General features: G+C 57.5%; 2 protein-coding genes across 6 annotated transcripts in view; one reads left to right on the top strand and one right to left on the bottom strand.

Annotated features, from left to right (window-relative positions):
- The window catches only part of LCOR (ligand dependent nuclear receptor corepressor), a 72,326-nt gene extending 58,858 nt beyond the window's left edge, over window positions 1-13,468 (top strand). For 3 of the 4 annotated variants that reach the window (XM_042863487.1, XM_042863486.1, XM_042863485.1), the window contains exon 7: window positions 5,235-11,750. In XM_042863487.1, the coding sequence (XP_042719421.1) occupies window positions 5,235-9,678 (4,444 nt within the window). In that variant the 3' untranslated portion in view covers window positions 9,679-11,750. Of the gene's footprint in view, window positions 1-5,234; window positions 11,751-13,321 lie in introns of those variants that run through there. The other variant, XM_042863490.1, reaches the window with a different exon arrangement.
- A 169-nt stretch (window positions 13,469-13,637) lies between these two features.
- The window catches only part of SLIT1 (slit guidance ligand 1), a 31,120-nt gene continuing 23,708 nt past the window's right edge, over window positions 13,638-21,049 (bottom strand). Inside the window, exons 22-38 of one of the 2 annotated variants that reach the window (XM_042863491.1) lie at window positions 20,308-20,376; window positions 20,033-20,104; window positions 19,763-19,834; window positions 19,554-19,625; window positions 18,987-19,150; window positions 18,714-18,838; window positions 18,471-18,568; window positions 17,882-18,021; window positions 17,710-17,803; window positions 17,472-17,609; window positions 17,012-17,249; window positions 16,808-16,938; window positions 16,553-16,707; window positions 16,194-16,482; window positions 15,499-15,710; window positions 15,172-15,427; window positions 13,638-13,826 (exon numbers count right to left, since the gene is read on the bottom strand). In XM_042863491.1, coding sequence (XP_042719425.1) covers window positions 15,180-15,427; window positions 15,499-15,710; window positions 16,194-16,482; window positions 16,553-16,707; window positions 16,808-16,938; window positions 17,012-17,249; window positions 17,472-17,609; window positions 17,710-17,803; window positions 17,882-18,021; window positions 18,471-18,568; window positions 18,714-18,838; window positions 18,987-19,150; window positions 19,554-19,625; window positions 19,763-19,834; window positions 20,033-20,104; window positions 20,308-20,376 — 2,317 coding nt within the window. In that variant the 3' untranslated portion in view covers window positions 13,638-13,826; window positions 15,172-15,179. The remainder of the gene's footprint in view (window positions 13,827-15,171; window positions 15,428-15,498; window positions 15,711-16,193; window positions 16,483-16,552; window positions 16,708-16,807; window positions 16,939-17,011; window positions 17,250-17,471; window positions 17,610-17,709; window positions 17,804-17,881; window positions 18,022-18,470; window positions 18,569-18,713; window positions 18,839-18,986; window positions 19,151-19,553; window positions 19,626-19,762; window positions 19,835-20,032; window positions 20,105-20,307; window positions 20,377-21,049) is intronic. The other variant, XM_042863492.1, reaches the window with a different exon arrangement.

Here is a 21,049-nt window from a genome sequence, read left to right as displayed (position 1 = left end):
CATAAATGATGGAGAAAACTGTGGGATGGGATACCGAAGTGACTTCTTGAGAGGAGAATAGGGGAAGAAAATGTAATAGTGTGCAAAGGCAAGGAGTAGCATAAAGGAAATAAGGTAAGGGATACACAGAGTTTAAGGGAAGGACGGAAGACTGCAGCTGGGGGGACACATCAGTGCGGAGGAAACCTCTCCCCATTGGAACGCATGGAGACATTCCTTGCCAGGTGTTTTGGTTTCTTAATCGTTATCTGACTGTGAAATTAATCTCCATCACTTAATGGTAGCTGAGCGGCAGCTGAATTAACCCACTTTCCAAAGAGCCCATCAGCTCTGTGCAGCCCGTCCCCTGGGCTCCCAGGGCTGAGATCTGTGTTTTCTGCCTTAGCCCATTTCCCAAGCAGCGAGCCTCAGCAGTGTGCCAGGTGTGGGGCTGGCTGCTCAGGACATAGTTTGCAGATCATACAGACCCGAAGCAAAGTGCTGGTTCTGGAGTCGCCAGGCATTTTTGCGTGATGCAGTGTAGTATCACCATGGGGAGACCCACTATTAGGAGCTATGATACTGTGCACGGCCTTGATTATCCCAGGCCCAATTACCTGATTCTCCAGGCTACCCGAAATGGGGCCGTGTCCCCCAACATCTGTTAATTGCACCCAGGATACCCTCTGCTCTATGGATGCATCCCAAGCTCTGGCTGTGCTGGGTGTTTTGAGCTATGGTGATGGCTCTACCCAGCTGCTGCATTCCTTTTATCTCACCCTCTGGGGCAGAAAACATTATATGTATATATAACGTATATATATATTCTGCAAGTGCCACCATAGAGAGAAACACTCTTTTTTTTTTCTCCCCCAGAAGTCCCCAATAATTAGAAAAATTAACAAGGACAATTCTGGGAAGTCTTTGAAACCTGGTGCGTAGAATAGTGTTTCCAACGTGATGAATTTCCCTTGGTTTTAAAGCAATAACTCAATGGTAAGGTTTTTAATTAGCCATTAAATATTGCATTGGGAGTACCACCAGAGGTGCTGAGCTGCTGCGGAATGCGGTCAGATCATTTACGTGGCAGAGGAAGCAATGCAGGAACGCAGGAATGCACCGTGATCAACCCACCTACCTGAGGCTGTGCGTTTTGTTTAACGTAAAACCAGTTTCGGTGTGTTTGGTTTTTATTTGGCAACAGGTGGGGAGAAGGTTGTTGTAAGCGTGTAAATGCTTTAAAACCATAGAGACACTACTCTGAAGGGTTAAACGGCTGACTCTGTAATGGATGGACGTTGTTTGTCCGTCAGTCGGTATTTGGTACGACCTGCATGCAGCTGACAAAATCCAACCAGGCCAACACAACCAGGCTAACCCCATCCATAACTTTTGCTTCCTGCTTTTCAGCTGGGTGCGAGCTGTAAAACCCCCCTGTGCATCACTGCATCACCAAGGATGGTGTAAATTCAGGGGCCTTGAAAGCTCAGCAGCTCTATTTCCATCATCATTTGGGCTGTGCGTTGCAGCTTTTAGTCTAGAGAAGAAAACTGCTTTTCTCTTGGCTGTTGTGTGGAGCCTCAGCCCTTCTTGTGCTGCTTTCCCGTTTTGTCAGTGCAGCAAGAGAGAATGCCTGTAGCACCCACAGAGGTGTGAAGGGACTCATTCATCTGTGTGGGGAGTGTGAGGTGCCAGGCAGATTTCTGAGGATTGAAATAGCGTCATTTAAACCGGTACACCCGATGTCAGCCTTTAATTGGGGCTTGGGAAGACGAGCTGAGGAATGCCTGCAGCATCCCTGCCCATGGCTGCATCCCTGCCCATGGCTGCATCCCTGCCCATGGCTGCATCCCTGCCCATGGCTGCATCCCCACCTGCAGGGCTCTGGAGGGGACCAACGTGAGGCAGAGTGGTGGCAGTGGCTCACTGTGCTGCCATGGAGCGCTGGAGGATTCGGCTTCTCCTCAGTCATGATCAGGTGCCATGTTTCCAGTCCCTGCTGGTTTGGGGTGGTGCGAGGCTGGCGCTGCAGAAGAGGGAGGGGAGAGGTCATCTCTTAAAAACACAGAACTGGATTTTATATGTTTATAGCTATGTTTTGTTTCTTTTACAGAACTATAATCCTTGCGCTTAGAGTGATCTGAAAGGAACAGAAGTACTTAGCCTTGAACTTTTGTTCTGCCTCTGCTTCTTGTGCCTCTGAGGTACAAAACATACCTGTAAACTTATAATCCATCCAGCTGCAGTTCACGGGCTAAAAAAAGAAACCCAAAAAGGGTTTGTGTTCAGTAGGGAGGCACTTGGGATGGGCAAACCAGAAAGTTGCCGTTGGCAATTGGCAGGTTTTTGGGGGCCAGCATTGCAGATAGGTTAGTGTGAAACAGCTCATTCCTTTCTCCCTCTCTTTCTTCCCCTTCTACCTTCAAACATACGCTCCTGAGTCACAGGCTGGGTGGCCGCAGAGCTTTAAAGGGGAGAGAGAGCACACCACGAGCTGGCTCCGTGGGGTGAGCAGCACACCATGGGATGAAATCCGGAGAGCACGTGGCATTTCCCCCATGTAAATCCCATACCAGTGCTGGGGGTGTCCCCAGAATGCAAGCCCCCAGCCCCACCACCATGGCCATATGCTCTTTGCTGGCAGTCCTGGGTCCCCCCAGCAGCAGTCAGGGAGGGCTGGCTCTCAGCCCCGCAAACCGCCGGTGCCACAAAGCAAACAAATGTATTGCAGCACGCAGCTATGCAAATAGCTTCAGAGCACAGCACGTTTTCCCCAGCGTTAATTGCTACACCACGATGGTTGCGTGGCAACAGCTCTGTGTGTCTCGCTGACAGCTACTGCCCCTTGATTCCTCTGACACCTTCTGTGACAGGCAGAAAGGAAGAGAGGGAGAGGAGAGCTGGGAGGGCAGCGGGGGATCGGGTGGCAGGGTGTTGGTGGGACAGCAGGGTGCCTTCTGCTGGCAGGGGGAGGTGGCAGCCTGGCTCTGGGTGGGTGAGTGACTCGGCTGGAGGCACAAAGGGTGGGTGCCCCAGGAGCTGCCAACAAGCTGATCATGGGGCTGGGCTGGAGGCTTCTGCAGGTGTTGGGCAGGATGACATGTTCCTCATAGGCAGCCCAGCTCAGGGAGAGCTGTGCTGGGGGGAGGCTGCAGAGGGCTCCCTGTGTGTCCCCTGAGCCCTATCTCTTCTGTCTCCCAAAGCCACATTCCCAATCCCCACCCTCTGTGGTTCTTCCATCCCGCTGCACCTCTGTGCAGGACAGAGGGGACCATTGGTGTCCAATGCATCCCCCTGGCAGGCACTGCAGGGCTATGCTCAGCCCTCTGATTCTCAGAATAAGGAGGTGCCCATCTGGAGGTAGGCTGAGGAGGGGGCAGATGGGTTCAGAATTAGGAATTGTGGTCCATCTTTGGGTCTCGGTGATGTGAAAGCAGAGAACCCTGCAGTTATGTGACTATAGGCACAGGTGAATGGTGGCATTGAGGGCGAGATGGGTCTTCTGAGGACAAAGGACATTGAGTCTCAGTGGAGTTATCTCCTTTATCAACCAGGAAAATGATCTATATCTGTTTTTTAAATTTACAGCTTAGCAAGCTGTGTATGTGTAGGATTAACTCTTTAGAGCACGGTAGGGCATAGAGCGGCAGTGAGAGCCGTGGTGTCAGCCAGACGTCAGAGGAAAAGAGGTGAGAGCATGGGGAGATGCACCCGAGGCCCTGGGTGCCAATGGTGCTGGGCAGGACATGGCACATCCCAGCTCTCTGGGGCCCATGTGCCTGGTCAGAGCCACAAAACCAGCACTGCCCCAGCCTGCTGCAGGACTGGGGAGGGTGCTCCCAGAGCAGGGATGTTGCTGACAACCGGGAGCCCCCTCCCCAGTGAGGGATCTTGGCCCCTCTGCCCGCCTTCACCTCTCACTACCCACTGCTGCAGGCTCTCCCTTGGCACCACAAGCAGCCAGGTTAAGGACGAAGTGTTCTGTTTGGCCTTCATTTCCCCGTCCCGTGGCATCCCAATCCCAGTGAGGTGGCGGGGGGAGGCAGAGAGGCTGCAGTGATAAATGCAGGAAGATGGCTGCCACTGCGCAGAGCTGGGCTTCCAGGCAGGTAAGGGGAGACCTCTGCCCAAAGGAAGGGGCTGTGCAGTGCCCTCCTCTCCTTCCTGGTGGTAGGAGAAAGGTGTCGCCCCATTGTTACCCGCAGGGCGAGGGGAGGAGCTGAGCCATGCAGGAATCCTCTCTGGGACAACCTTTCCATGCAGGGCTCTGGAAAAGAGCCAGGCTGTACCTGAGCGCTTTCATTTCTGTTCACCCTGGGTAGAACTGGCTGGGGCTGCTGCAGGGTGTTCAGCTGAAGGCAGCGGGCTTGGTGGTGGCCACACAGCGTGCTCTGGGGTGCTGGGGGTGCATTTGCCAAGTGTAACCTGCTCAGCCATTCCAGGAGGTGTTGGGAAAACATTCTCTAAGAAACCGAGCTTGGAATTTAGGCACACTGGGACACACAGGGTTGGCTATTGGATGCTTGGAGCAGCATTTCTGGGAGAAGTGGCTGAACTCACAGGGCCAGAGTAGCCTGTGGGACGCTTCCACTTGCTGAGTTTGGGAGCAGAGCCCAAGAGCCAGCACTTCCCCAAAAACTTCCTCCAAGTGCCACCCAGCAGTTGGAAGGAATGACTTGTGGCACTTCCCCGTGCAGGAGCTGTGAGTCATGCCAGGAGGGGAGCAGGGAGCAGCCTGCCCTCCTGGGGAACAACCCGGAGGTTGTTCCACAGCTCTGCAGCTGTGCTGGTGGGGTCCTGTGTGGGGCCAGTACTGAGCCCCCACTGCGGGAGTGATGGGGATGGGGCAGGATCTGTGTGTGCTGCTGCTGGGAGCAGGCATGGTTTTGGCACCACGCTCCTGACAAGTTCATGCAAACACTGCGTAATTATCCCTTAGCCTCCCCACCGATGCATTCTAATTAATTGCTTCTGCTGAGCAGAGAAATGATAACCGCCTTGCTTAAGAGGTAGCTCGTGGCTGCAATCCTGTAGACAATGGTGCCCACCTTCCTGGGTGAGCACTGCAGGTGGGCAGAGTGAATTTACCAAATGGCAGTAAACCGAAGCACAGAGCAAATGGCAGGGCACAGCAGCACGGAAGGGTGTCCAGTGAGTGATGGGTCCAAGTGGGAGGAGAAGGGTGTTCCAGTTCTGCAGCATAAACTTTTGTTCCCAAGACGTGTTACTGACTGCTTTTCTCTTTGTCTCTCTAGTGAGGATGCAGCAGAGGCAGTAGCAATAGACTCTAACAATCAGCCCAAGTCTCCACTGGAAAAGTTTATGGTCAGACTGTGTACACACCACCAGAAGCAGTTCATCCGCGTGCTAAACGACATATACACTGAAGTACAACCGGACTGTGAAGGCCAGCAGTCATCTGAATCCGAAAGCATGGAGACCTCCACTTGTGGCTCAGCTTGTAGCCAGCAAAGCACTGAAAACCAGGATAAGGGTGCTACGTGTACTGACCCAAGGCCCCTTTCTTCCTTGGAGCCCGGACAGCCAGGCACTGACAGCACAGGCCAGCCTGCAGAGCTGAAGCCCGTGGACAGGGCAGAGAGCTCCAGCCCTGCTTTGAGGAGAGACTTCCTTGACCCCCCCAGCACGCGGCTGCGCTCCGCCAGCCCAAAGGACAGCTCCACTCAAGGATACCTCAGCACGTTGAACTCTTCCTCGTTGAATTTCCACCATGCCACAAAAAGCCTGGAGGGGCAAGCTGCTGGCCACGAACAAGATGCCGGCGTCAGAAGGTGTGAGGACAGCAAAGAGCAGGGAGCAGGTAAGGCGCTAGTGGAAGGCTACATCTCTGTCAAAGTGGCCAACGTGAACGGCAGTGAGGAGGGCCTGGACAGCTGTCTGGGCTCCCAGAAGAGCTCTTTCAGGGCTCTGCCGGAGGAACCCTGGGACCCTGGCTTTGCAGTCAGCTCTCCTCGCCGTGCGGACAAAGAGAATGCGTTACAGTGTGGCTCAAAAGCATCTTTGCACCAGGACCTCGATGTGAAAGAACAAGACACAAGACCAAAGCAAGACAACCACCTGCACGCTGTGGCCAAGGGCAAGGTAGGCTGCCACCTGCACCCGGCCGACAAGGGCCCACTTGACAAATCCAAAGAGGGCTGGCTGCCCACCGGCACCGCACCAACCTCCCAGCGTGCCCCTGCAGGGCACCCCCGTGCCAAGACAGCCTCCCTTCGGCCCTCCCGTAAGAGCAAAAAGGCCTCGGGGCTGCGGATTAATGACTACGACAACCAGTGCGACGTGGTCTACATCAGCCAGCCCATCACTGAGTGCCACTTTGAGAGCCAGCGCGCCGTGTCATCCCGCAGGACAGCACGGAAGAGCACGCGGGGGTATTTCTTCAATGGGGAGTGCTGTGAGCTGCCCACTGTCCGCACGCTGGTGAAAAGCTCGCGGGCAGAAGAGCGGGGCGGCAGTGCGGCGCAGCGGACGCAGGCGCTTGTAAGCACAAAGCCGACTCTGATGCTTTCGGGGGGCAGCTCCACGGGGGCAGGACGGGATGGGGAGAAAAGGGTTTCACTCCGGCTGCTGGCCAAAGCCACGCCAGCCGGCAGAGAGACGAAAGGCAGGGGTGAGCTGGGCTCCCTGCAGCGGGAGCTGCGGGACATGCGGGTGCTGCGGTCACGGGAGGCCTCTGCAGCTGTGCCCCTGTTCTCACTCTCGGCACCGCCCAGCCCTCAGATGGAGGACAGCACGGCTGGCTCTCCACCCCCAGGTTCCCCTTGTAGCCAAGGGGCTGGTGGCTTGGCTGCCCCGGAGGTTGGTGCGGCTCCCTCTGGGGATAGCAGCCCCAAGGACAGTGATGCTGTGCCAGCTGCAGGCTGTGCTGCCCTTCCCGCCTCTGAAGCAGCCATCGGGGAGAAAGGTTCCCCAGATGTGGGTGTGCAAACTACTCCAGACCTCCCCGCCAGCCCAGAGCCAGGGTCCCCCATGCAGCTCTGCCCTGCTTTGGATGCGGCACCTGAGGCTGACACCAGGGACCATGCAGTGCTCCCAGGCGCCAGCAGCACAGAGCCCTGTGGTGTGCATCCCGCAGAACCCTCTCCACTCTCTCCAGAGCTGCAGGCTCCTGAGCAGCCCCCTGCCACCGACAGCAGGAATTGTCCACCAGAGCCCCCTGCCACCTTGCAGAGCATGGAGGTGAACAAAAGCATTGATACTTTGCCAGATGTCGAACTATCAGTTGTACCAGGTGACACCTCCCTTGAGCAAGAGGAGGCTGCACCAGCCAGCATAGCTCTACCTGTGGACTCGGAAGGCGAGGCAGAGCAGAACAACAGCCTGGCAGGTGAAAAGGAGCCTGCTGAAGAGGAAACACTGCCTGAACCCGATAGCTTGGAAACAGCAGAGAAAGACTCCATCTCTTCCAAAGACAGCCTAGACAAGAAGCGAAAGAAAGGAAGGAGAGCGCTTGTGGCATCTGACCGGCGTCTCCGAAGCCAGCAATCTCAACCACCTACTGAGGGCAGCACTGAGAACGCTGGTTCTTCCAGCCCCGTGCACCTTCCTGGCCTTCAGATCAAAGCCTCCAAGAGTCCTGGTGCTAAGCGGTTCAAGAAAGAAGGGAACCTGGATGGGACAACACCCACACACTTCCCAAATGACTGCTTCCATAGTGCACTGCTCCAACACAACGAGGGGCTAAGCACCGGGCAGACTCCAGAAAGCACTGCTGAGGAGAACGGTGTCACCACCAGGCAGACCTATAAAAGCATCTTAGCAAAAGAAACTGCATCCGAGGGAGAAAATTCCCATAAAGACAACCCCACTGCTACAGGTGGCCAAAGTCAACCAGGTGAGATGCTGGACATGTGTGTGCAGACTGATGCTGAGAAGAAAAGCATCCTCCTCCCAGCAGAAAGCAGTGCGCCTGCAGGCAGTGTGCAAGCAGAGGTGAAGCTGGGCGATGCTTGTGCAAAGGAGGAGAGCTCTGACAGTGCCATAGACACAGGGAAGCTGGAGCACTATGAGCCAGTGTGCAGCCAATCTCCGTGTCCCACCAGCAGAGGTGGAGGAAGCAAGCATCTCCCAGCAAAGGCTGCCAAGCACAAAAAGGTCACCCTGCAGTTTTACAACTTAAGACACACACCTGCAACAGCTGATACTGCAAAAAAGAGCTTGCCAGGGAAGGAGTCTATGCAGGCTGTCCCTAAAGCGAGGGACGAGTGCAGTTTGGGGAATGATGATGCCCTGGCGCTGGAGGATATGGATGCAGAAGACAGCAAGCCAAGGTTCATGGAGTGGTGCGCTGAGGAGGAGAACCAAGAGCTGATTGCTGAGTTCAACGCCCAGTACATGAAGGTGCAGAAAGGCTGGATCCAGCTGGAGAGGGAGGTGCAGCCAGCCCCCAAAGTGAAGAACAAAGCCGACAAGCTGAAGGAGATCTGGAAAAGCAAGAAAAGGACACGGAAAAGCAGAGGGGCACTGGAGGTTCAGAAACTGTCTCCTGTCCAGATGCTGTTCATGAAGGCCTACAAGCTGTCCGACATCTGCCAGTGGTTCCTGGAGACCACCGAGACCCGCTCGCTGGTGATCGTGAAGAAACTCAACACGCGTCTCCCAGGGGAGATCCCCCCCATCAAGGTGCCCATGCAGAAGTACTCCTCCTCTGGCCTCTACCCCAGCTCACTGCAGGCTGAGCGCTTGAAAAAGCACCTGAAGAAATTCGCCGCGACCACACCAGCCCGCAACAACCTGAAAAACCAAAAGCTGTGGGCCAAGATCCGCGAGAATGCCGACAAAGCTGAGGCCGAAGAGGGCAACGTGGCCGGCCAGCCTCCTCCACCTGAAGCCAGCCCCGAGGAGCTGAGCCAGGAGCGGGGTGCACAGCCCACCCCCAGCCTGCCCACCCAGGCCAGCACCCGCATCCTGCGCAAGTACTCCCAGCTGAGGGGCAAGCTGCGGGCCCAGCACCGTGCCACCCGCACCGAGCGGCGCGGCGACATGCCCGGCGAGCAGCCGGGCCCCGAGGGCAAGGCCAGCCGCAAGAGCCTGTGCATCAACCCGCTCATGTCCCCCAAGCTGGCCCTGCAGATCAAGGCGGATGCCTTCCCCACTAAATCTCCCTCGGCAGATGGAGCGGGGAAAGGGCGGAAAGGGAAGAGTAAAGGCCAGGAGGAGCCCTCGCCCAGGGCTGAGCAGCTCAGCAGAAAGAAGAGGACTCTCAAGGAGAGCGAGGCCACGCAGGAGCGGGCTGGCTCCTCAGGGAAGGACAAGGTGCCAGCCAAGAAGGCTGGGAAAATAAAGCATTCAGAGGCAGGTACCAGGGCCCCCGCCACCCGCAAGCAGGTGGAGAGGAGCAGCAAGCTGGCCAAGAAGATGTCTTCAAAAGAGAAGAGAGCCCCGAAAAGGCAGCCAGAGAAAGTGCGGCTGCCGGTGCGGAAGGGCAAGGAGAACACCAGCCGCCGTGCCGCACCGCCGCCCGGCCACGAGGAGCTGGGCCCGTCCGCGCGGCACAGACCGCTGGGCGAGTCCTCGACGCGGGCGCAGAAGATGGCCAACAAGAAGGCGGGTGGGGGGAAGGCCCTGCCCAGGGCTGTGAGGAGGGGGCAGGAAGGCAGCAGTTCGCAGGGCAAGAGGAAGCTGCGGGCGAAGGGAGATTGCTCGCACAGCAAGCGCTCGCGGCTGGATGCCAAGTAGCAACGCAGCGGTAGCCATGTACAGAACTCTTGTATAGTAGTAACCCTTACCATGCATTAACTAAAGCTGCTTTTATAAGCTGTAGCAAGCCTTTAAAATCCGCAGTTACAGGATCACGCACGTGATGTTAGGCATCGGAAGCTGTGTCTGAGGCGGAGAAGAGGTCAGCCTGTCTGGCTCTGCTGTTCCGAAGGAAGCGTTTGCAGTTCCGATGGTCCTGGGGCTTTTGAACTCAGAACCAGGCAGTTTTAGTTAAAAGTACAGTGCCTTATTTATCACTTTAAAAATAAAATTAAGAAGCTCGTCTGTGTGATTTGGAGGCTTGCGTTTTATACTTGAGGCACAAGCACTTGTACTGTAGCAGAAAGAAAACCACCTTTGTGCACATGAAGTAGCTTTCGGCAGCCTTTCGGTGCACGCCAGCATTTCCCTTCCCTTCAGTGCCCTTCTGTCTGTCTGTGAGTGGCATTTCAAGCAAACCCAAACCCCTTTGCCATCGGTGAGGGAGACGAAGGTGGATGGGACACGTGTCGGTTCTCCTGCAGCTGCCGGTGGCTCTCCAGGTACCCACACATGGATGTCACCCTGCGGCTCTGCCCCTACGCCTGTCCCTTTGCACGGCTGCAGCTGATTTTCCCTATAGTTTGCATTCACTTTTGTACAAACACGCACCTTGCTGCGTGCAGGAATCCCCTTGTGAGCGTCCGGTGCAGGAAGCAGCGAGGCTTTGGTTTGAAAACTTTCCCTCCCCTTTGAATCATGCGAAAGTGAGCTCTTTGAGCAGCAACAAAGTGATTAAATCTAGCCTGTCAGACCCTGTACAGATTAATATGGAGTTATCTATGATTTTAATTTTTACTGCATGTATTAAAGATGTCAAACATTCCATCAGGAAAGATTTAAAGGCATTTCAGGAGAGGCACCGGTGGCAGCCATAGCACTGCTCTGTACCTTCCCCACGGGTCCTCTCTCCGCCTGCGCCTGCCTTTCCCTCCCCTTGGGCTGGGGTAGAAATGCAGGACCCCCTCCCCACATTCTGCATTTAATTTCTCTTTGACTTCTGGGGGCTGTCCCTTGCTGCCCCATGTTGGGATGGCAGCTCCAGATGTTGCTCCCCAGAGTTGTGCTGCAGCCTTAGCACGTGTCGGATGGGATGCTGGGCATCCCATGGCATGGGAGGAATATGAGTTGTCAGGCTGAAAGCTGAGAGCAGGCCAGGTGATGGGGTGCTTGGCAAGGCAGCAGAGTGCTCTTCTGTTTTATTTAACAGTGACAGCTTTGGTCTTCAGAAAGGGCTTTGTCTTTGATGGGTAGAGTGCGGCTGCCACCTGTGGCCGAGTGACTGCAGCCAGCACTTGGGCATGGCCCTGCCCAGGTCAGGATGGGCACAGAGGTGCTCTCTGCATCGTAGGTCGGCCAGGAATGCTCTCATGTCCAGAAAACCAGGGCGGCTTCCTGCTGGGCGGCATCTCCAGCTCTGTGCTGCCCCTCAAGAGGTGCCATCTCCTCCTCATCTCCTGTGCGTGTTCTCATGCTGACACCAGTTGTAGCTCCTGGATCTTGCAGCCGATGAGACGTGCTTTCACCATGTGCTTTGTGCTTGTGAGTGCTGTGTTTTGGGAAAGGACGGAGGGGCATTTTAATTTGCTGACAAATGAAGGGATCTGCATGTGAGGTGGCCAAGTGGCAGGGTGGCATCGCCACCATTTCTTCATCGGTGCCCAGATTTGATTTTCTTCTCCCTCTCTTCCAGGCAGTGTTGCGTTGCTCTGTTCCCCGCTTACTCCCCGATGTCCTCCCTCCAGCCCTAGTGCTGTGCCCCCAGTGCCCCCCGATCACAGCAGTGCCGGCTGCTGCTGCCACCGCCACCCCTTCAGCTTTCCTTGTTGGCTGACTTCTCATCCTACTCTCGGAGTTTTCCTCCACCCCCGCTCCCTGCTCCGCGTATCATAGCGTCCGTTCCGCCCATCCCTTCGCTTGGTGGTTGTGAAATGAATCCATCTGTTCTAAGATGTTCTCAGGAGTTTGTATTAAGATCACCCCTAGGCTTAGCGGAATCACGGTTCTCCCCCGGCCCCCCGCCCCCTCGACCCCCCCCTGGTTTGAGAGCACTTCCACCGGGCCGCGGGCAGCTGGCGTTTGATTCAGGGCACGTTGGCAGCTGTGGGATGGCCACAGAGGGCACCGTGGTGGCCATTGTGGTGTCACCTGGCCCGCCAGGCCACCTCGCTAGCCAATGTTTTCTAAGTCTGTTTGTAAGAGTACCTAATTTTAAAATGAAATGTGAATATATATTATGTGTAGGTGCCATGTAAGATAGTGTTGTGCTAGGCGGCAGGATGCTAACCTACTTTTTAAGCTTTTCGGGCAGGTAAAGACATTTTTTTTTCTCTCTCTCTCAATTCTCACGGATTTAATATTGTAAATAGTCGGGTTTTTTATATTTATTTTGTGGGCTTTCTGTAGGTTCTTGTTCCGACTGGCGGTCGCTGTGGCTGCCTGATGGCGCAGGGGGACAGGGCAGCTGCCGGGTCCCGTCCCATCGGTGTCCAAGCATTAACTCTTCATCTCATTTCTGATGATGTCAGAGGGTGAGCGGGAGCTGGGAGGGGGGGGGGGGGGTCTCCATGGTGGGGGCACTGCCAGCAATAAGATTTTAGTAATAATGTCTTCTTGGGTGACGGGGGCTCAGCCCAGTGCGGGGTGTGGGTCTTGAGGAGCTGCCCCAGGGCCGTTCCAAGCGGCTGCTCTGACCCCAAGGTGCCCGCGAAGCAAGGCAGAAGGGCAGCTGTCCACAGCCAAGCTGGCCCCATAAGGTCACTGCCTCTTTGCTTGCCCTTCTGCCATGTTTATTGGAGGGTTTGAGGTCGGTTGCCTGTTTGTGTGTGTTTTTCCTACGTGTGTGTGGTTTTTTTCTGGCTGTTTTTAACCCCGTTTTGCTGCACCCATCCCATAATGGGATCAGCCCTGCTGTTTGGTGACAGGTCCCTCATTTCAGAGCATGGGATGGGAGTGAGACAAAGGGGCTCACGAGAGCCTTTCGCCTTTGGAACTGTAGTGTGAAAAAAAAGAAAGGAAAAAAAAAAAAAAGAAAGAAAAGCACCAACCCAACCAACCCAATATGTTTCTTTTCGTTCTTTCCAAGATGCTCAATGTTTGAATCTTAGTTCCGCCCCGATAGCAAATGCTTTCCCTTCCTCTGTGTCCACTTCCCTGGAAGGAGTTTTGTCGCTCTGTTCGTTTCTCTAGGATGAACTTTAGACACTGATCCGAACGGCCCTCCTGTCCGGTACTGTATGTCAGAGCCTGACCAATGTGAAATGTCAGAACGGTGTGCAGGGAGCGCGGCCGCTCGCTCGGCTCCGTGCTGGGGGAAAGCAAAACGTCTGCTGTGAATCCTCGGTCGGAAAGGTGCAGAGGGGTTTCCATTAGATGATGTTTACATACCTCACCTGACGAACCTTTGAACGTGTATATAAAAAATGAAATAAAGTTATATTAAGTTGCTTTAAATCGATATGTATAGCTATAAGAGCTGGGTCATTTGAACTTTGGCTGTGTATCGACTCTCTCAATGTTGACATTTTGTGAACTCTGTGCTCCTGTCGTTTAGACTCTCAAGGAAGCTGTGTTCTTGTTCCAGGTAAAGCTCCCTGACTCAGATCTGAGCTCCTCACGGACTCCCACCGCCTTGTTTTCTTTTCTCCCTCTGTTGTTGATATTCACCCGATGATGAGCTTTCTAAAGGTCCGTATTTTATTGCAGCTTATTAAACGTTTCTTTGATATCAGAGCCGCTTTGCTGTGATAAATGGGGGGAGGGTGGGGGCGTGGATGGCACACGCGGGCCACAGCGATGGGGCACAACCTCCCCCCAGCAGCACTGGGTCCCCCCATTGCCCACGCCATCCCCACCCTGTGCCCCCTCCGCATGTCCCCATAAAGACAATGCCGGGCCTCTGAATGAATCAATGTCATGTTCACGTGGAGGACAACATAGACAATACCGAACATCTCCTAAAACAACACAGCCTCTGCCGGCGGAGGGTGCCCTCCCCAGCCCAGTGCAAACCGGCAGCTGCAACAGTGACACACACACACACCGCGCGGGCCAGACAAAGCCACCGTCATGTTCCTGCCCAGTAGCATCTGTAAACAAAAAGAAAACAGCGTTTGTTGACCCCGAACATAGAAAAATACTATAACAAAATGAAATACAAATATATATTAGAATCTGTAAGTATTCTGTATAAAGAGATACTTTAGCGGTTAGCTTACAGCAAGAACAGAAACACAACACAACTGAGCCCCGGCCGGGGGCTGAAGGAGAGCATCCCGCCGTGCCGTGCAGCACAGGGTGCTGGTGGCAGAGATGTCCCCATGACGGTGGCGTGTCCTGGGTGCGTGGGGACAGCGATGGCACCCACCAGTGGGCTGCACCCAGCGGGACGCGGCAAAGCTGTGGTGTGATGTGATGGGAGAGCTGCAGCCACAGCCCTGGGGGTGACACGGTGATTTGCCCCAGGTTGGCCCCTCACCCTCGGTCCTGGGTTGCCAATGGCCGGCACAAGGCGTGGTGCCCCTGCTGCCCTGCCAGCATGTCCCCCGGCACAGCGGTGTGGCGAGGCTGCAGCCCAACAGCTCGGACCTGCTGGGACCTGTGCTGGACGCTGTGTTGCCTCCGGGATCTCCAGCTTCAGCTGCCTCAGCATCCACAGGGCTGACAACATCACAGACCTGTGCCCCAGCAGCCATCTAAGGGACATCCTCTGGGGGGTTCCAGCACAACCACCCCCTGCACACAGCCCAGCAGGGAGAGGGGCCCCATCCCTGTGCGCAGGGCAGGGCTGGCTCTGCATGGTGAGGCCGCTCCTGGCTCCATCCTGTTTGACCCAACATGTCCACAGTGCCGCTGAGCTGGCACCGTACACTGGCCACAGGGGCTGCTGCAGTGGGGCCAGGGCCATTTGGGAAGGGGGACTTAGGGGTGCTGGGAACTAGGGGTGCCAGCATGGAGCTCAGCCTCCCTGGCAGCCATGGCACGCAAAGCACTGCAGTGCCAGGTCCAGCACAGGGTGTTGGGAAGGTCCCAGCTGGATGTGGGGCTGCTTGGGGGACACACAGAGAGGGCACACGTTCCCCTCAGCGATGAAGAAGGCAGAGATGAAGGGAGAGCAGGCGGAGGGGCAGAGCAGCTCCCACATGAGACACACTTGTGTAGCTGCAAGTTCTTAAAAAAATCCTCTATCTACACACTTGTTTTGTGGGTTTTTTTTTCCTTTTTTTTTCTTTTTTTTTTCTTTTTTTTTCTTTTTTGTTTTCCATCCCTCTAGATGCAACACATCTATCCTCCTCCAGCCCCGACGGGCTCCTCCGAGTGGTGGGAACTGCGCTGGGCTTTGGCAACATCCCGGCCCCTGGCTGCAGGGCAGAGCGAGCTCCCGGTGCCGGCGGCTCCTCACTGCCCCCCCGCTGTCCGCAGCAGCCCCCGCACCCCGGCGCTCAGAGGCACGGGCTGCAGCCGCACTTGCTGGGCTTCTCCACCTCCTCCACGAAGGTCGCGCCGTTGCTGCACTCGAAGGCGTATTTCCTGCGCCGCGGCCGCAGCCCGATGCAGCAGCCGGCGTCGGTGTCACCGCCGCACGTTCCCCGGCACTGCACGGAGGGCACCGGCCGCGTGGTCTGGCAGATGGCGTAGCCCCTCTGCACCTGGTGGTAGTCCCGCACCGGCTCCCCGCGGCACTCGGGCTCTGTGGTCAGCGAGGATCAGAGTGCGGTCGTCCCAGCGCTGCTGCCCCGAACCCACCGCCCTGCTGCCTACCTTGGTCGCAGAGGGCGCCGCTGTAGCCGCTGTGACACTCGCATACGGGCTGGCCGCTCGGGGTGAGGCGGCAGCGGCCGTGGTGGCAGAGCAGGAGACGGCAGGGGTCGGGCGGTGTGCTGGGCTGGTTGCACAGGGCACCCTGGTAGCCCTGGTGGCACTGGCAGCTGTAGGAGAGGGCGTCGAGGGGCAGGCAGAGCCCGTGCACACACCTGTGGGCAGCCACGGCCATCAGGTGTCTGACACAGGGCATAGCAGTGCCTGCACCGTGGTGTACCAGCACCAGCTGCTATGGCATGACACGTGTAGGTGAGGCACAGTGTGGCTAAGGCATGGCATAGGTAGGGCACGGGTATGGCACATCACACCATGACATGGGTAGGCTCAGCACAACATAGGTCGGGCACTGTCACTGCATCCTCAGCAGTGATGTGGCTCCGGCACAGTGCGGCACCAGTACAGCACAGCGTAGCAATGAGCCACAGATTCATAGAACCACTAAGGTTGCAAAAGACCTCAAAGTCCAACTATTAGCAAATCCACTAACCACAACCCTCAGCGCCACAACGTCATGGTAAGCTGTGAATGGGGCAGGTGAGCCACTATGGGGCACCAAACGGGACAGAGCCACTGCAATGGGGCACAGCCCTTGCTATGGGTCAGCAGACAGAGAGGGGAGGGGAGGGGGCACTCACTTGTGTCCCTGGCAGGGGCCGCCACGGGGTTGGTCACAGTGAGGCCCATCCCAGCCAGGCTCGCAATGGCAGACGGGTCCCTGGGCGCCGGTGGGCTGGCAGATGCCGTGCAGGCAGTACAGCTTGCGGCAGGGCTCGCAGCCCGGCACCACACCGGGCGTCATCCGCGTCTTGGTGAAATCCTGCAACTCGTTGTTGATGTAGAGGTTGCGGATGCAGCCGTGGAAGCTGGTGCCGTTGAGGAGCTGCCAGAGGCGGAAGGCGGCTGAGTTGACGTCCACCGGCATCCCTGGGGAGAGCGGGGCTGTCAGCACACACCCAGCCGACCCTGCACCCCCTGTGTCCCACAGGCCCCATACCCCCGACATAGAGTGGGGCCTCGCTGTTCAGCGTGTAGTGCTTGCCCGAGTTGTCCATGGTCATGGGGCTGCCACCATCAATGGAGAGGTTCACCATCTGGTCGAAGGTCACCAGCTCCACGGTGTGGAACTGCCCATCATTGATGGTCTCGGCACTGGTGGGGAGGGCTGTGTCACCAGGTGCGCTCCGTCCCACATCAAATCACCATGCCCATGCAATGGGGTCAGGGCACAGGGCGTGGGGGCCCATGGTACCTGTATATGGCTGAGCTGGGGTGAGTGCCGGGGTCATAACTGACCCTGACATGGCCCTGGTACAGCTCTACAGCCATGTGATCGCTGTCACCGTTGTACAGCAGGATGCCGTTGTCCTCAGCCGTGGAGACCTGGAGGTGGGAGAGGTGAGACCCCCCACCCGGTGGCCACCCCCCATCACCCTGCATCGCCCTGCGTCCTCACCTGCAGGGTGATGTTGGCCCGAGGCCAGTCCTGCAGGTCAGTGAACTGCAGGTATGTGTCACGGTCCACGAAGTTGACGCTCAGCAGCTTCTCACACTTGGGGCCACCGAAGCCAGGCAGGCACTGGCAGAGGGCACGGGAGCCCCGCTCCACACAGGCCGCCCCGTTCTGGCACTCGGCACGCTCGCAGAGCCCAGGCTGCCCGGTGGCACGGGGCGGCATCTCGCACAGCTGTCCACTGCGGGGCCAAGGGGATGCTGGGCATGGGGCCGGGGCAGGCCCCTCCCCACCACCCAAAGCACCCACCCACTTTGGGGTCCCCACCAGCAGCAGCACCAGATGGAAGCATGGATGCTGAACCCCGCGTGTCCCTTCTGGGGTCCACAATAGGATATGTGGTGGCCAGGATCACCTCCTGCGGGATGACATCTGACCGGCCCGTTAGCGCCCCCGGCAGTACCTGTAACCCTCGGCGCAGAGGCAGGAGTAGCCATTCACCTCATCCACGCAGCGAGCGTTGTTCTGGCACCGGTGGTCCTGGCAGTCATCGAAGTCCTCGCTGCAGTTGGTCCCCACGTAGCCGGGTGCGCACTCACACCTGGGACAGCATGGGGGGTTACAGACCCTGCTGTGCCTTCCCCAGTGCCTCCCAGCTGCCTTCAGCCCCCTGAAAGCAAGACCCAGGGGCTCGGGCTCACCTAGGCCCCTGGCTGGTGGGGATGCATGTGGAGTCGTGCTGGCACGGGCTGAGCTCGGCCGAGCAGAAATCTGGTGGCTGCTCACAGAAATCTCCTGCGGGGCAGAAGAAGGGGTACCAGATGGTACCTATCACATACCGCAGTGGGATGGCAGTACCCTTGCTCCATGTACCTGTGTAGTGAGCAGGGCACAGGCAGGTGTAGTTGGTGGCACCAGACACACAGGAGCCCCCATTCTCACAGCTGTGTTCCTTGCAGGGGTCACTGGCGGTGAGGCAGTTCGGGCCCTCGAAGCCTGCTGCACACAGGCACCTGTTCCGGGGTAGGAAACACCGTGTTGGGGTGATCTCCCCAAAACACGGGCAGAGGACCATGGTAGAGCCTGCTCCCAACAGAGCGCTGAGGAGCACAGCCTCGTGTGCCCCTACCTGAGAGCCCAGGACTAGTGGAGGATGCTGAGGACGCTCAGTTGCCAAGACAACGGGCTGAGAGAGGCCATTTAGTGCAGAAGGATGAGCAGCCTTCCTCCACCCACAGCCCCACCATTATTTCCAGCTGCTAATTGCACCCCACTTCCCAGAAATGCCTGAAATGTTCAGGGTAGGCAAGGTTGCATGGGGGCATGGCTGCATTCTGTGCTGGCTCTCAGTGCCACAATGGTGAGGGCACAGACGGATATCCCAGGTGAAGAAGACCCCAAATCCCTATAAGATGCTGCCATCCCAATGCCCAAATTCCATCGGTCTCCACAAACTGCTGACCTGAAACTGTCCCTGTCCCCATCCTGGGGCTGGCAGGTGCCCCCGTTGGCACAGGGGTTTTGAGAGCAGCCATCCAACACCACCTCGCAGTCCCTGCCCTGGGGACGGAAGGAGACATGGCAGGAAGGGGTACCGTGCCTTATTTCCCATTCCCCATCCCTCCCCCAGGTGCTGTGGGCAGGCAGAGCCTTGCACCATGCCTCTGCACCGTGCACCCTGGGCCGGGAGACCCATTGCCACTACCTTGTATCCAGCGAGGCAGGCACAGCGGTAGGAGCCGAGCGGGTCATTGTGGCAGGTGCCCTGGTTGCGGCAGGGGCTGGAGAGGCAGGGGTTGCACTTGGCCTGGACACTCAGGGCTGGGGGCCCTGCGGGGAAGGGTAGAAGGAAGGAAGGGGCGGTGCGGCTGTAAGCACTGGGGGGCAGCGGTGAGCAACGGGGCCATGTGGAGCATCACCCTGCTGTACATGGAGCGGGAGGCACGGACAGACATATGGATAGACGGACAGCACTCACCTTGGCACTCAAACTTCTTGGCAGGGGTGGTGAGCAGCAGCTTGCCCTCCATGTCGGGGGGGCCAGCGCAGCGGGCAATGCCCGGCTCCTTGTAGCCTGTCTTCACCCAGCTGGAGAGCCAGCGCAGGTTGCAGCTGCAGTACAGTGGGTTGGCCCCGATGGCTCTGCAGGGCAAAAGTGAGGGCACTGAGCACTGTGGTACTCCCCCTTCTGCCTGTGTCCCAATCCTAAAGCATCCCAAGCCCCATCCCACTGTGATGGTGACAGAGGGGAGTGTGGAGGGCAGGGCTGTGAACGGGCACTGAGGTCGGGATGGGTGTGCACCACATTCAGTCTCCTTTAGGAGAAGCTCGAGGAGGCAGCAGCGGCACGAGCCGGCAGCGCTGGGCTCTGCAGGGCTCTCACTGCTGACAGATGGAGGAGTGCTAATCCTGCAGCTCGCAACAAAGGGCAGGGGTGGTGGGGATGTGGGAGGCAGGAGCAATAACTGGGCAGGTGTCAGGAGCAGGAAGGGGAGCAAGTCTAGAGAAACCCATGGGGTCTTGAGGTCCCCAGCCCTGGACTCACAGGTGGGACAGTGAGGTGACATCCGCGAAGATGCCCTCGGGGAGGGTGGAGATGTCATTGCCATGGAGAGACCTGTGGAGGACAGAGAGCCGCATGATCCCAGTGGCTCCAGGACAGCAAGGGCAGACCTGTGCCCAGCCAGCCAGTGAGGCCAGAGCTCACTGAAGAGTCACTGCTGCCCATGGTGCACAGGGGACACGGACACTCACAGCAGCCGCAGGGAGCGGAGGCCCTCAAAGGCCAGTGGAGGGATGCACTGCAGGGAGTTGTAGCTGAGGATCCTGTGCAAAGGAAGGAGGCAACACAGAGAGGCCACCCCGAGCTGCACGCTGCCCCCCCCCCCCCCCCCCACCCATGTCCTACCCCCTCATCAGCTCAGGGCACAGCTTCACTCAGGTGGAAGGTCCCCTGGTCTTTGGGGTCCCCTTGGAACACCCTCCCTCAGACAGGGCAGCCTGCAGCCCAGTGCCCGCACTTACAGGGTGGTGAGCTGGCTCATGTTGGTGAAGGAGGAGTTGCTCAGTGAGCTGATCTTGTTGTTGCTCAGATCACTGCAAAACACAGACCCAGCAGCTGTGGCCTCTCCCGTCCCTTCTCGCTGCACATCCAGTGGGGCACAGGGACACACTGCCAGCCAGCCATGATCCCACACAAAGGGATCTGCAGGGGTCCCTCCTGGGGAGGGCACGCCATGGGGACAGCCCACACTGCCACCCCCAGGTCCCAGTGGTGAGCCCCGCTCTCAGCCACTTACACCAGCTGCAAGTACTTGAAGGTGGAGAGCTGTCCTGGCACCTGGGTGAATTGGTTTCCATCCAGGTAGCTGGAAGGAGAAGGAGAGTACCTCGGGGTTATTACTGAGCAGCAGGATATCCCCTTTGTGCACCGAGGCCCTGTAGACTTTGTGCTGCAAGAGCACGTCCAGCATAACCTCCCTGCACCCACAGGAGACCCCCTGGCTGGCAGGGAGCTGCACATGTGCCTGCCCACCCACAGACCCCACAAGCTGGTGCCTGGGGCTGCTCCCCAGCCGCCTGCGTGTGTGCACAGCCAGACGCACCGTGCTGCGAGCGTGGGTGGCCGTGTTTGCAAGGCATGTGTGAGATGGATCTGAGGATGTGGTGAGAGGAGGGTGTGTGAGACGGCACTGGGGTGTGAGGGGGTGGCATACATTCTCATGGATGTGTACAGCGTGGGCCAGCACTGGTGGCAGGCTGCTGGGGACTGCAGAGCCCTGGGGTGTGACAACAGCCCCTATACATCATCCCTTGGACATGGCCATGGAATCACAGAATGGCTGTGTTGTAGGGGACCTTAAAGCCAATGCATTTCTGCCCCCTGTCTAGATCAGGGACCCATCCAACCCTGACTTGGGCACCCCAGGGGTGGGGTGCCGCCCCCTGGGATGATCCCTACGTCCTCAGCCAGAACAGGGGTGCACCCCATGTCCAGGTACCCTGCGGCACAGACCCCTGCCCACAAAGCAGCAGTAGGAG

The sequence above is a fragment of the Lagopus leucura genome, unplaced genomic scaffold (genome assembly GCF_019238085.1).
Source record: "Lagopus leucura isolate 7727_CA_CO unplaced genomic scaffold, USGS_WTPT01 Super-Scaffold_739, whole genome shotgun sequence".
Taxonomy (NCBI): Eukaryota; Metazoa; Chordata; class Aves; order Galliformes; family Phasianidae; genus Lagopus; species Lagopus leucura.
This window is presented reverse-complemented; position numbering and strand designations above follow the sequence as displayed.